At 36.3% G+C, this 11,893-nt stretch overlaps 2 protein-coding genes across 5 annotated transcripts in view; one reads left to right on the top strand and one right to left on the bottom strand.

The window, feature by feature from the left end:
• Window positions 1-6,709, bottom strand: part of LOC106936075 (dual specificity protein phosphatase 19-like) — a 22,849-nt gene extending 16,140 nt beyond the window's left edge. The window contains exons 1-3 of one of the 2 annotated variants that reach the window (XM_015016870.1): window positions 6,442-6,709; window positions 5,631-5,670; window positions 3,321-3,560 (exon numbers count right to left, since the gene is read on the bottom strand). In XM_015016870.1, the coding sequence (XP_014872356.1) occupies window positions 3,321-3,549 (229 nt within the window). In that variant the 5' untranslated portion in view covers window positions 3,550-3,560; window positions 5,631-5,670; window positions 6,442-6,709. The remainder of the gene's footprint in view (window positions 1-3,320; window positions 3,561-5,630; window positions 5,671-6,441) is intronic. The other variant, XM_015016868.1, reaches the window with a different exon arrangement.
• Window positions 5,643-11,893, top strand: part of LOC106936074 (nck-associated protein 1-like) — a 45,395-nt gene continuing 39,144 nt past the window's right edge. For all 3 annotated transcript variants that reach the window (XM_015016867.1, XM_015016866.1, XM_015016865.1), the window contains exon 1: window positions 5,643-5,985. In XM_015016867.1, coding sequence (XP_014872353.1) covers window positions 5,878-5,985 — 108 coding nt within the window. In that variant the 5' untranslated portion in view covers window positions 5,643-5,877. The remainder of the gene's footprint in view (window positions 5,986-11,893) is intronic.

Raw genomic sequence — 11,893 nt, 5'->3', positions numbered from 1 at the left:
TGGTTTTAGTTCAATTTTACAACATAAATGCTGTATTGTGTGTGGAAGAAGTTTTGCAATTGTCCATCCATCCATCCATCCATCCATCCATCCATCCATTCATTCATTCATTCATTCATTCATTCATTCATCCATCCATCCATCCATCCATCCATCCATCCATTTTCTCTACACCCTTGTCCCTTAGTGGGGTCGGGACGGCTGCTGGTGCCTCTCCAGCTAACGTTCCAGGCAAGAGGCGGGGTCACCCTGGACAGGTCGCCAGTCTGTCGCAGGGCAACACATCTTGGACTCATTTATCACAAAAACCTGGAATGTTAACAAGTGTCTGTTGACTTTGAAAGACTACATGAATTTTCACTTTTAGGGAAATGTTGCAAAAAAATTAGTTGGAAAGCAAAAACTGCAGAGTATCAGCAACATTATCCCTTAGTGGAAAACATCCAGACACAAAATCCTTTCTGAACAGCTGCAGCTGCAAACAGGGAAGATATCAGTCAGCAGAAACCAACAGTGAAATAGCTTAAAGCCTGAGAAGGGGAAAGAAAAGGGGTTAGAAATCAAATTATTTGTAGTTACACCAGTCGTGGCTTATAGAGAACTGCTGCGATAAACATTCAGTACTATCTACGACTGCATGCCGGCACATTCATGATTTTTCCTGAAAAGACTGAGCAGAGGCATTGTCATGATGATGCCTGAACACAGCTGAAGAAGAAGGTCGTAGAGGAAAGGAGAAAGTGAGGAGAGAAATGAGTGACTATTTCAGCTGACGAAGGCAGAAAATCCCTGACAGCTAAATAGAAAAAAAGAGTCTTCCTCCATTTGTCAAACGGCTCATCATGACAACACCAGCAGTGGTTGTGAATGGTGGAGCTAGAAGGAGATGTATGGGCAGGAAGCAGAGTGTGATGGAGGGAGCTCCTCCAGGTCTCCTGCATGGATTCTCTGCGGCAGCTTACGTCTTCAAAGTGTAACATTTGCACTCTCTGCATAAGCCAAGACACTTTGACATAATGCCAGACTCGTGGCGTTGGGAAGTAAATCTAAATCCAAGTGGTAGAAAGTGAGTGTGGGGAAATAAGCCAGCTATGTGTCACCAGTGGAGAAAGAAAAGATTTAAAATGACATATCTGTGAACAGATGTGAGCAGGATTTTAATTCTTCTAAACAGCAGAATACCGATAGCCGTAACTTTTTTTCCATTTTCATTGTTATTGAGCTTGAGAAGATCAAAAACTATGTTTGGGCTCAATTTTAATTTCTTTAAGAATGCTGATTCTGCCTGAAACTTTTCAAATGAAAACTGCAGTAAATAACATTTGATCGACCTAAGGGCAGGAATCCAAGATGAACAGTCACTGGAAAGACAAAAGGACAGACAGAAAGAAAGGAAGGGAGGGATATAATTTTTGTTTTAAACTTTCACAACCAGATTCTAAATTTATTAAAGTCTAATCTCAAATGCACAAAACAAAATTTTCTGCATTGCCTTTAATTATAAAAGTAAGTTGAGATGAAGCCATGATTGAAAAGGTGTGTGTGAAAAACACACCCAGTGATTCAGAAGCTTTACTATTTATTGCACATTATATATAGAATTTCCAATTGTACCTTCTGAACCATATGAAAGAAGGTTTGCTGCAGTTTATTTTCTATATGTTTGATAAAGGTAGTCAAACTATTGTTTTAGTCGGTTTCAGTTTCTTTATTAATTATTTTACATTGGCTGGTAAACCTCTTATACACTGACTGAACAAATTAAAGTTATGTTGTTTTTACATGTTGGATCAAGCTTGTGAAGCTGTTGGTGTATTAAAGAGTACTGTACTGATGCCGTTATCAAAAAATGTGTAATTCAGCACATTTATGTCTGTTTTTTAAAAAAAAGAAACATTTCAAGTGACTTCAATACTGTTTTTCTGTATCGGATCGGTATCTGCTGACAGTAAAGCTCAGATATCAGTATCGGAAGTGAAATATACTGATAGTAAATGTCGCCCAAATTCTACAAAGTGAACATTTTTCCACCACGTTATAACAACGGTATGAGTCACCTCTATGAGCCAAACGGAGATCTTTTTTTTTTTATTAATCCCTGCTGAGGAATTTGTTCTGATTCTTGCTGCGAGGTCAAGTATTTGCAACAGAAATGAGCAGCCCTCCAGAGCTGGTTGGGGATTCAGCGCTGAGCTCAGGGACACTTCAGAGTGGACGGACGGACAGATGCTGACGTGGAGACAGCAACCTGCGTCCTTCAGCAAGCGGGATGGGTCACCGTTCTCCCTGAGATGAATTTAAAGTTAATAACATTGATTTATTTGTCGTTAGGAATATATATTTATTTAATACAGAAACAATGACCTTTGTGGTCTTTGAGACAGAAGATCAAGTGTATCATTAAATCTCAAGAGCAACTATGAGGCCTTCCTAGCATGCAAAGTGTTTATTTGTAGACATGCTAAATGTGTGGCGTGTTAGTCGAATCACATCGGGTGGCAGGGCCACATCAGCAGATGAGACTTTATGAAACACATTTTCAGCAGCAAAATAGGCGCCACTTAGGGGTCACATATTGCAATTTTTTGGCTGAGCACCAATTTTTAAAGTTAAAGCCTGAATTACCGATTCCAATTTAGGCCCATACTGATTTAAATATAGTGAGAAAGTTGCTAAGTTGGCAACAGTGGAGTGACTATTAACCGCAGACATGACCGGGTAGGGGTCCCCTTGAAGTCAATGCACAAAAATGAAGAAAAAAAGAAATAGAAAGAAGACTAAATGAGCCCTCAAATTATGAACATTTATTAGGGTTGTATTTAATGTTTTTTGTTTTTATTGCAAGACCCTTTACTTTTTTATCAATTAAAAATATGAAAAATTATCGAAACTTGGTGCAAGTCAAACAGGCACATACTATTTATGAGAATCGTTTTATGTTATATTCTTGATCGTGACCTTTAAAGGTTAGCGTCTGAAATGTGAAACAATTAAAACTGTTTCTCTTCATCTCTCCTCTTTTTGGAGGTCTAACATGTTTGATAAATTTATCTACAATTTATGTTACTTTTTAGTCTATTCCGTGTTTCCTTTGTCTAGTCTCTTTTACTAGATAATGGAATTGCAGTAAAATTGCATTTTACTGCAATTGTTGTTTTTCAGCTAAACCTGCTTTCTGACTTTAGAAACTGATTATATAATAAACAACCGCCCCAAAACTTTTCTAGTTTATCTAGTTAATCACAGTTTTTTCATTACCACACTGTTTCCCCATCAGAACATTTTACATTATAAAACAGCAAAATAATGAAAACTGTTACCTAGCAGCAGGAAGGGTCTGACTACCCCAACTTGTAGATCAAGGCTAGTATCTTCTACAAATCCACATCCGCCTTCCTCTTCCAGCTCCTCCACCTGCTCCACTTCACCCTCTGCTCCATCACTCCTCTTTTCCAGCAACGTCCTGCCCGTCACCGTGGTGACACGCGTGGACTGCTTCTTCAGGCGGTTTTTGGAGAAGCCCTGAATTTCCTGAGCCAGTGAATGCATTGCCCCAGGGCCTACAGGATGCAGGTGAAAGCAGAAGAAACATTAAGACTAAACATTAAGACATTAGTCACGCTTTTGAAAGTTTGCGTTGAGTGCGTGAGTCAAGACAGCAGCATGGTGCTTATTGTTAACCCGTATGTTGTAGCCGCATCTCCATAAAAATAAGCCTTCATAGAGGGTTTACCTTTTTATAAAAGGGTTACCTGCACCTTCAGTTTGTGTGAAAGGTGGCATGAGTTATAAAAATTCAGAGGCGCACAACCAAGAGCTGCGAGACCACGCGAGGCCAACGAGCAGGTATGGCAATCCATAATGTGTCAACTATTAACCTAGCTTTAGATTTACAAAGGACATTATGTACATCTATAAAAGCAACATGGAAGTAAAGTTGTCAGTAGCAGACAGAGACAAGTATTCTTGTTGAGAGAAGCCAGAAGTTTACATATGGTAAAGTTACTATGATAACCCTCTAAACTTGTCATCACCCTGTTCAAGAAGCTGCTTTGTCCCAGAAAATGTGGTTTGAAATAAGTGAAAAAAAAAAGAAAAAATGTCTTGTAGCTCATGTCGTTACATGAACATTTCATGTATCGACATGAAAGGCTCAGTACATGAAAATTAGTTAACTAACTAACTAAGTAGTTAGTCAGTTTGGTAGTGAGGTAGGTTTGATCTTTTAGTATTTTTTCAGATAACGGCATTTTACTGCAATTGCTGATTTTTAGAAAAATTTCACACAGAATCAGATCAGCATTATGTAAAGATCTTAGTTCAGCAAATAAACTTAAAGCAGCAGAAAGTGTGCATGTGTGTGTGTGTGTGTGTGTGTGTGTGTGTGTGTGACGGGGAGCTCAAATGAGTCTAACAGAACAGCAGGAAGCTGAATTGACAATGTGATGCAGTCAAGGACAAAAATAAAATGTTATTCTTGTCAAATCTACCTTCCAGGTAGTCAGTAGAACATTTATAAGAAAATATTTTCTCTTTTACTTTTCTAACTTGTTATTGACCCCTTTATTGATTAATTTGAACTGTTCTTTTTTTGAACATGCAACTTTAATGAATTTTAAAAATGAAACTTTGCTGTTCAAGTTTGAATTCATTGAGGTTTTTCTTTAATCAACACATGGATAAAATGAGGGTCAAATACACTGAGGTAAATAAAAAGTATTTGATGGTCCACCATGTTTTTTCAACTTTTTTCAACTTTGCTTCCTTCCAAACAATGGAGAGGTCTGTAATTTTCATCATAGCTCCATCTCAACTGTGAGAGACAGAATCTAACATAATCCAGAAAAGAACTACAGGTAACATTCGACCTCTGGAACAGATTTTTCTACCAAATATTAAGATATACTTCCCTATTGTTTCAAAGGCAATAAACTGCAAATTAATTAAATTATCCAGAAATAATAATTACAATGTAATTTACTGGATTTGCTTTAAGATTCTGTCTCTCAGAGTTGAGGTATATCTATCATGAAAATTACAGACCTCTCAACTTTTTAGAAGTAGGGAAACGTATCACATATTCTCTCCAGTGTATACACATCCATACACAGTAGAATTTGCTACAAAATATCTACAAAATTTCACACTTTTTCAGTAAAGTGCCTACACAATATTATTATTATGTATTAAATCAGCTCCTTTGTAATTTCATAGGTCTATTAAATTTTGTCTACAAAAATAATATCCATAGAAAGCCACTGATTAGAAATTCAGACAATTTTGTGTATCTTTCAAGTTGTACCACAATACTGTTTACTTTTTAAATATCTGGGCAGTAATAATAATGTACCACATTACATGTGCAACTTTGACCAATATTTCTCTATGCGGATATTTTACATTGTGTATATTCATTGCCACCTCGTTTTTAATGCTTTAAAATGTTTTGTGTCAGTTCTTAAAATATAAATTGGATTACTTTGTGTATATTCTGTGTTTTTGGCACATTGATTAATCTGAACCTTGAGAGAAAAAATAACTCCTCCATTTGATGTAAATATTAAACGCTTGCTTTTAAAATTCAAACGACATGACGCTAAAACGAACGTTACGACGGTATTTGAACGCACCACAAACCAGTCTCGTAAAAACCAGGACAACTCCTCATCCCTGTGACCGAAAAAAAAAAAAAAACAGACAGGGAGACAGAGGGGTGGAGTACAGGAAGCTGCTGTCCCTAAAACCTATCTGAACATGGGCGAAATCTAAACACTACAGAAATCACAGTTTCTATTTTTCAATCATTTTTGGAACCAGAAGCTGCGGATATTTCCCATATTTTTTTCTGGATCGGGGTTGGAGATATAAAGCGAGAAGATGTCTCGGGGAGTGATGCAGCCCAGCCAGCAGAAACTGGCAGAAAAACTCACCATCCTCAACGACAGAGGCATCGGGATGTTGACTCGTGTTTACAATATCAAAAAGGTTCGCACACACATACACAGACGTGTCCCGATTTTAGCCAGAATTATGTGAACTGAGAAATTAAATGGTCTTCACCTGAAACCCCAAACTGTGTCACTGTTAGCCCTAGCAAAATACGAAACAAATATCAGTTGATTTATCACTTTCCATGGAACTGTAGTTGCATAAATGTATCACAAATACTTTCTAATGGTGTTATTTATTCGAAAAAGAATGGTATACTGCTATTTATGGACCTTAATATTCCTTAATATCCCCTCCCAGCATCCCTGGTTGTGGGTACTGCTAGCACAAGCCGTCGCGTTAGCTTGCGGTAAAAGTTGTACACCGGTTTTCAGATTTAAACTGGTTTTTTGCTCGAAATAAAATCAAACATGAACAGTTATTGTGAACATTTCTTCAACCCTAACCTATTAGAAGCTACAAATAGAAGTGAAACGAGCGCTCTCGTCAAACCTGAAGGCCTTCGTTGGTGCTAACAGCTAGCTAGCTAGCGTCGACTAGTAATGGCGGCGGCTCCTGGCTAATCCAGCAGTCGGGGCGTCGTCTCTGCTCCACCGAAACCCGACCACGAAGCACCAAAACTCTCAGATACAGACACCCCCGCTGTCCGCATGACACTTCTGACCTGGGAAGCTGAAAATAAAGAACCTGGCTGCTTCCCTCACCCCGGCCCCCTGATTGAACTTGCAGCTAGCAGTACTTAGCTTGCCACAAAAATGAAATTGGAAAATGAAAACATCGCCATGCTTATTTTCAGTTACAAATTTACAATTTATATTTCTTAACTTTAAGTTTTTAATAGACTCCGTTTTGTTCCCCAATGTTCTCTGCTCATTTTAACAATGATACATTTAAATAAATATGCTTTATATATATATATTGGTGAAGGTATGGATTTCTAACAGTGTATGTTTCTTTTTTATTTGGCGAATATTCGGTGAAGTTTAAGATCCTGAGTTCATAGTAATGCAATGCATCAAGGCCTGAGATGCAATAGGTTTGACCCACCAGACAGATTTTTTTCACCAATGCTAGATTAGAATTAGATTCAATTGTATTATGTTTTTTAATTCTACAGTTTCTTTGGGGTTCTTAAAATCCCTCTGAAAGTGAAGAAATTCTATTTTGTTATCAATGTTTGTTTCTAGCATTAATCTGGTTTGCAGTAAATCTAAAAAGAAAGGGCTTCATGAGGATGTCTGGCCTATTGATTCACATAATGATATCTGAACTGCAGAACTGTTAAAAATTCAAAAAGCAACTACACATTAATTCAACTTTGAAATCGCACCAGTGCTTCCTGTTCAAGCTGGGGGTTTTTATAGGTTAAACCTTTACTAATTTGAAATTACTCGATTTTTAAGTAAAACAGTTTTGCAAAATACAAGAACTCTGTAACTCTGTATTTTGTTTGAATTGTAGTCTGCTATTTTAAGTTCTTAGTTAATGATAAAAAACAATCTTGAAATGTTCAGAATTCAGACTCACTGCTTATTTGTTATTTTGTTTGTATAGAAGCAATTAAATATTAAGCATGTATATTTAAAAAAGAAAAAAATCAAGCCGGTCTTATTGTTAAAGCCAGTGTGAGGCAGGTGTGTGGCTTATCTCATAAGTTTATGTGCAATATAAAAAATACTATTTTCTAACCCGTTAGGTTGCAGAAAGTAAATTTAACACACCAGTTCCAAAAATAAACTGTGATTGTGTTATATATGTCTAATATTATGAACTTAATGTGCACTTAATGCATTGGAGGCGAGACAGAAAAACATCCCACGTTGATCAGTTTTTGACAAATTACAACAAAAAGGTTAAAAACTTTTTAGGATTTTTATTTATTTCATTTGATTTTCAAGCCTTTAGGCATCAATGCATTAGAAGTCTTGTATACTGTATTTAAATTGTCATTGCAATTTCAATTTTACACAACATCCCAGTTTTCAAAGTACTGATTGGATGCAATATTTGGCAGGGTATTATTATTCAAAGTTCCATATATACATATTCATTGCTTCTCAGTGATTTATTTATTTAGTCAGTCAGATAGACTCTAACACCCCTATATACCCATATTTTTTTTTTTTGCTTTATGAGATTCTGGAAAGTGATGGAGGCATTGTTGTCAGGTTGATCAAAATCAATATTAATACCGCAATGTTTCAACAAAAATATTAGCGTGCAGCCCCCATGTTACACCCAAGCATCGCCGTTTTGCCCCAACCTGATTCCATTTCATACTTTTAAGCAACATACACTGCTCAAAAAAATAAAGGGAACACTCAAATAACACATCCTAGATCTGAATGAATGAAATATTCTCATTGAATACTTTGTTCTGTACAAAGTTGAATGTGCTGACAACAAAATCACACAAAAATCATCAATGGAAATCAAATTTATTAACCAATGGAGGCCAGGATTTGGAGCCACACACAAAATTAAAGTGAAATGTTCCCTTTATTTTTTTGAGCAGTATATTTTCTACCTAACTGTTGCATACCAATTAATTACTCCTGAAAGTTGAACATTTGGGTAAATTATGGAGATAAATATTTGCAAAAAAACAAAATGCCTATATCCCACAATTTGTTCAAATGTAATTTGTCATGATAGACTTTATCTTCTATCCTACTTTAACTGCTTCTATACTAGACTCTTGTGAAATATAAGAGATGGTTCATGAGCAACCAAAGTATCAGCAGCTGTGTCTTTATTACTTTAAGATCATAAATTTGTGCTGGAATAGGCTGGACCTGTCCCTCCATTTCTGGACAAGAAGGATGCATTTGGAAGAGTCTTCGCTTTGACAAGCCAGTGTTTCCCCAACCTTGGTCCTCAAGGCACACTGCCCTGCATCTTAGGTGTTTACTTGCTTCAGCCCAGCTGATTTCAATTGATGGATGATTTACAGGCATTTGCTGAACTGCAATTACCTGAATCAGGAGCATTAAAGCAGGCAGATAGTTAACATGCTGGTCAGTGTGCCTTGATGACCAGGTTGGGAAACACTGATGTAATAGACCTTTGAAGGAAACAGCCCCTGAATTTAGATGCACCCTCTGATGGTCCTTCTTCTGACAAATATAATTGATCATTTATTAGCATTGCCAAACATAATGTTGTTACAGTAAACAGATTATAGAAAATTACATTAAACCCTTAAAATTCCCACAATTTGATCTGGAAGTGTGTAATGTGCTGCTAAAAATGCGAAGTTAAGAGTGCTTTCACTCCAAAATGGTTTGGGCCAAATTTAATGGACCACAATTTTGTTTCCCCAGAACAAGATTATGTTTAATATTTAATAACCAAATTTCTTTAAGTTAATTCTTCTTTACAAAAATGAACATTTTAGATACCCAGAATAACATTAAATCCTTGTAGATAGAGGCAAATTATTTCTTAATTTAATTAAAATTCAGAAATTCTTAATTGGTCCCACAGGGAACATAAATGTTTTTGTAACGCAAATTAATTCAAGTTTCTTCAAAGAGTTGTTGTATTATTAACAGGAAACATTCCCATTTTAGATGTATGCAAATATATCTTACTTCACATTGGAGAAAAGTACCACCATTACTATTATGTTTGTTTTTTTGTTTGTTTGTTTTTTATTCAATATTAAAATGGATTGCCATACTCAGTCATTCAGGGCATCTTTGTGTAATTGCACCCAAAACATGCAACAATTGTAATTGGATGACATTATTTCAAGTTGGTTTGGTCCACTTTCAAAAGTTTAGGGTTATTATGAACAAAACCAAATGTTTGGTTGCCACAGTGACTACGCCCCAGATTATCTTGATGTGAAATCACTTTTGATCATCAACTTGAGAAGCCAATACAAGCTATTTCGGGTAGATGACTGCATTTCATACTCTAAAAAGTTGGATTTAAAATGACAAAAGCGACAAAAGTACAAAAAGATAAAATGACCCAGCTTCTGATCAAGTTATTTCCCAGCATTTAGTGATGAAACAAACTAATTTTCAGCAAAAATATGTAATTCGTATGAGCTACAGTCCAATAGTTTGTGTAATTCTGGTACATTCATGGAGATCTTTTCAAAATTATTTCCTTATGAGGCCTAACTAACTTATATCTTGCTTACACTAAAATAAAACACAGTGCCATTACTAAAGTGTAGATCTTTTCACTCTGTTTTTGTGTTGTGGTTGGTGTGTGAGAGAGTGGTCGGTCTGTTTGGGAGGTCTGCCTGTATGTGGGTGGGTTTGTATGATACACTGGAAGAGAAAGAGGCCAGTCATGTCTGATAGTTTCTGGGAGTACAGAGTGGAAGTTCAACAATCTGAAAGCTCATACTGTTTCAGAACTTCACAGTTTGTCACACATCAGACCTGTTTCTATTTTCATTTCCACCAAAAGTATAGAATTTGTTATCTTTCTGGGAAAAGTCCTAAGAAATTGTTCTGTATAGAAATGTTTTTTTTTTAATGCATGGAGAGCGTTATAAGACAGTGTGAGCAATCAGACATCTAGATTCAGCCTTTGATTACACCCTTCCTTTCCTGTCCTCCCTTCCTCCTTTTCTCTCTCTCTGAGTCATCATCTTCATATCTATCCTGACCTGACAAATCACAAGTCCTCTGAATATTTTTTTTCTCTTCTGAACTTTTGATCATATTTTCCTTCAGCTGTATAAAAACAACTTTGAATGTTTAACTACATCCCAAAAGCAGAAATTAAAAACTGGAACAATAATCTATTTAATCAGCTGCCATTTGGATTTACTCATCTAATGTTTAAAAATAATTCAAAAGCAATTTTATTTGATTTCTACATTTGGGAGAGTGCTCACTTAGAGATATATTAACATATAAGAACACATTGGTTTGCTGTGGTGGTGCAGGGGTTAAGCACAACCCACATATGGAGGCCTTAGTCCTCGACGTGGCCATCGCAGGTTCGATTCCTGACCTGGCGACCTTTGCCGCATGTCTTCCCCTTCTCTCATTTCCCACTTTCCTGTCAATTAACTATCAAATAAAGGCAACTAGAGCCCATAAAACCTAAAAAAAAACATATAAGAACACAACTGTAGTATCCTTTGTTTGCATCAGTATCATCCTATCTTTAATTTATTTATTTTTTTTCATATTTGACTTTATTGAAATTTGGCCAAAGTTTTGTTTGTTTAATTTTTGTCCTTCAGCCTCTGGTTCTGTTTACATGCCGTTTTGACTTGTACTGTTTTATCTTCCCCTGCCTTTATTAAAGTCTAGCTGTAACGCTCCACTTTTGACTGTGAATCTGTTGGCCTCCTCTTTGACACCAAGGCTACGTTCACAATGCAGTATGAAGTGACCCAATTCCAATTTTTTTCTTTTTTTGTCTGTATCTGATCTTTTCATGACAGTCAACATGGATCAGATTTTTTGATGCGACCCAGGTCACTTGGATATGTGGTGTTAAATCTGATGTGTATATGATCTTTTCAAATGTGACCTTAGTTTGTATGGAATAAGACACTGCTGGGCAGGTCGCGTTTAACAAAATAAACAACACAAAACAAATGATCTAATGTAGGTCTCTGCTAGTTGGACAGACATTGGAGCAGAGAGTGGATAGTGAAAATATGAGATCACCTGTAAAGAGAATAAATAAATTTGAGTTGAAGCAGAAGTCTACTTTTCAATGTGAGTGACCTAAAATATACTAGTAAATTCACCAAGGACTGGCTGAGAATTATGGGAGTCAAATTTCAGATTTTGATCTTATTGGATTCTGTGTTGTGAATTCTGATGCAAGAAACCACTGAGATATCCCTGAAGGTTAGATGTTATACTGATTATGTATAAGAAGCATCTCACTAACTGTGTTTCTATTACAAATTTGCGCAACATTTTCAGTATTCTGCTAATGTTGAAAAAACACAATTTTG

Source organism: Poecilia latipinna, unplaced genomic scaffold, assembly GCF_001443285.1.
Source record: "Poecilia latipinna isolate Pla-1442-1.1 unplaced genomic scaffold, P_latipinna-1.0 Scaffold2074, whole genome shotgun sequence".
NCBI classification, from domain to species: Eukaryota; Metazoa; Chordata; class Actinopteri; order Cyprinodontiformes; family Poeciliidae; genus Poecilia; species Poecilia latipinna.
Note: the sequence above shows the minus strand (reverse complement) of the source record. Positions and strands in the feature narration are given on the sequence as shown.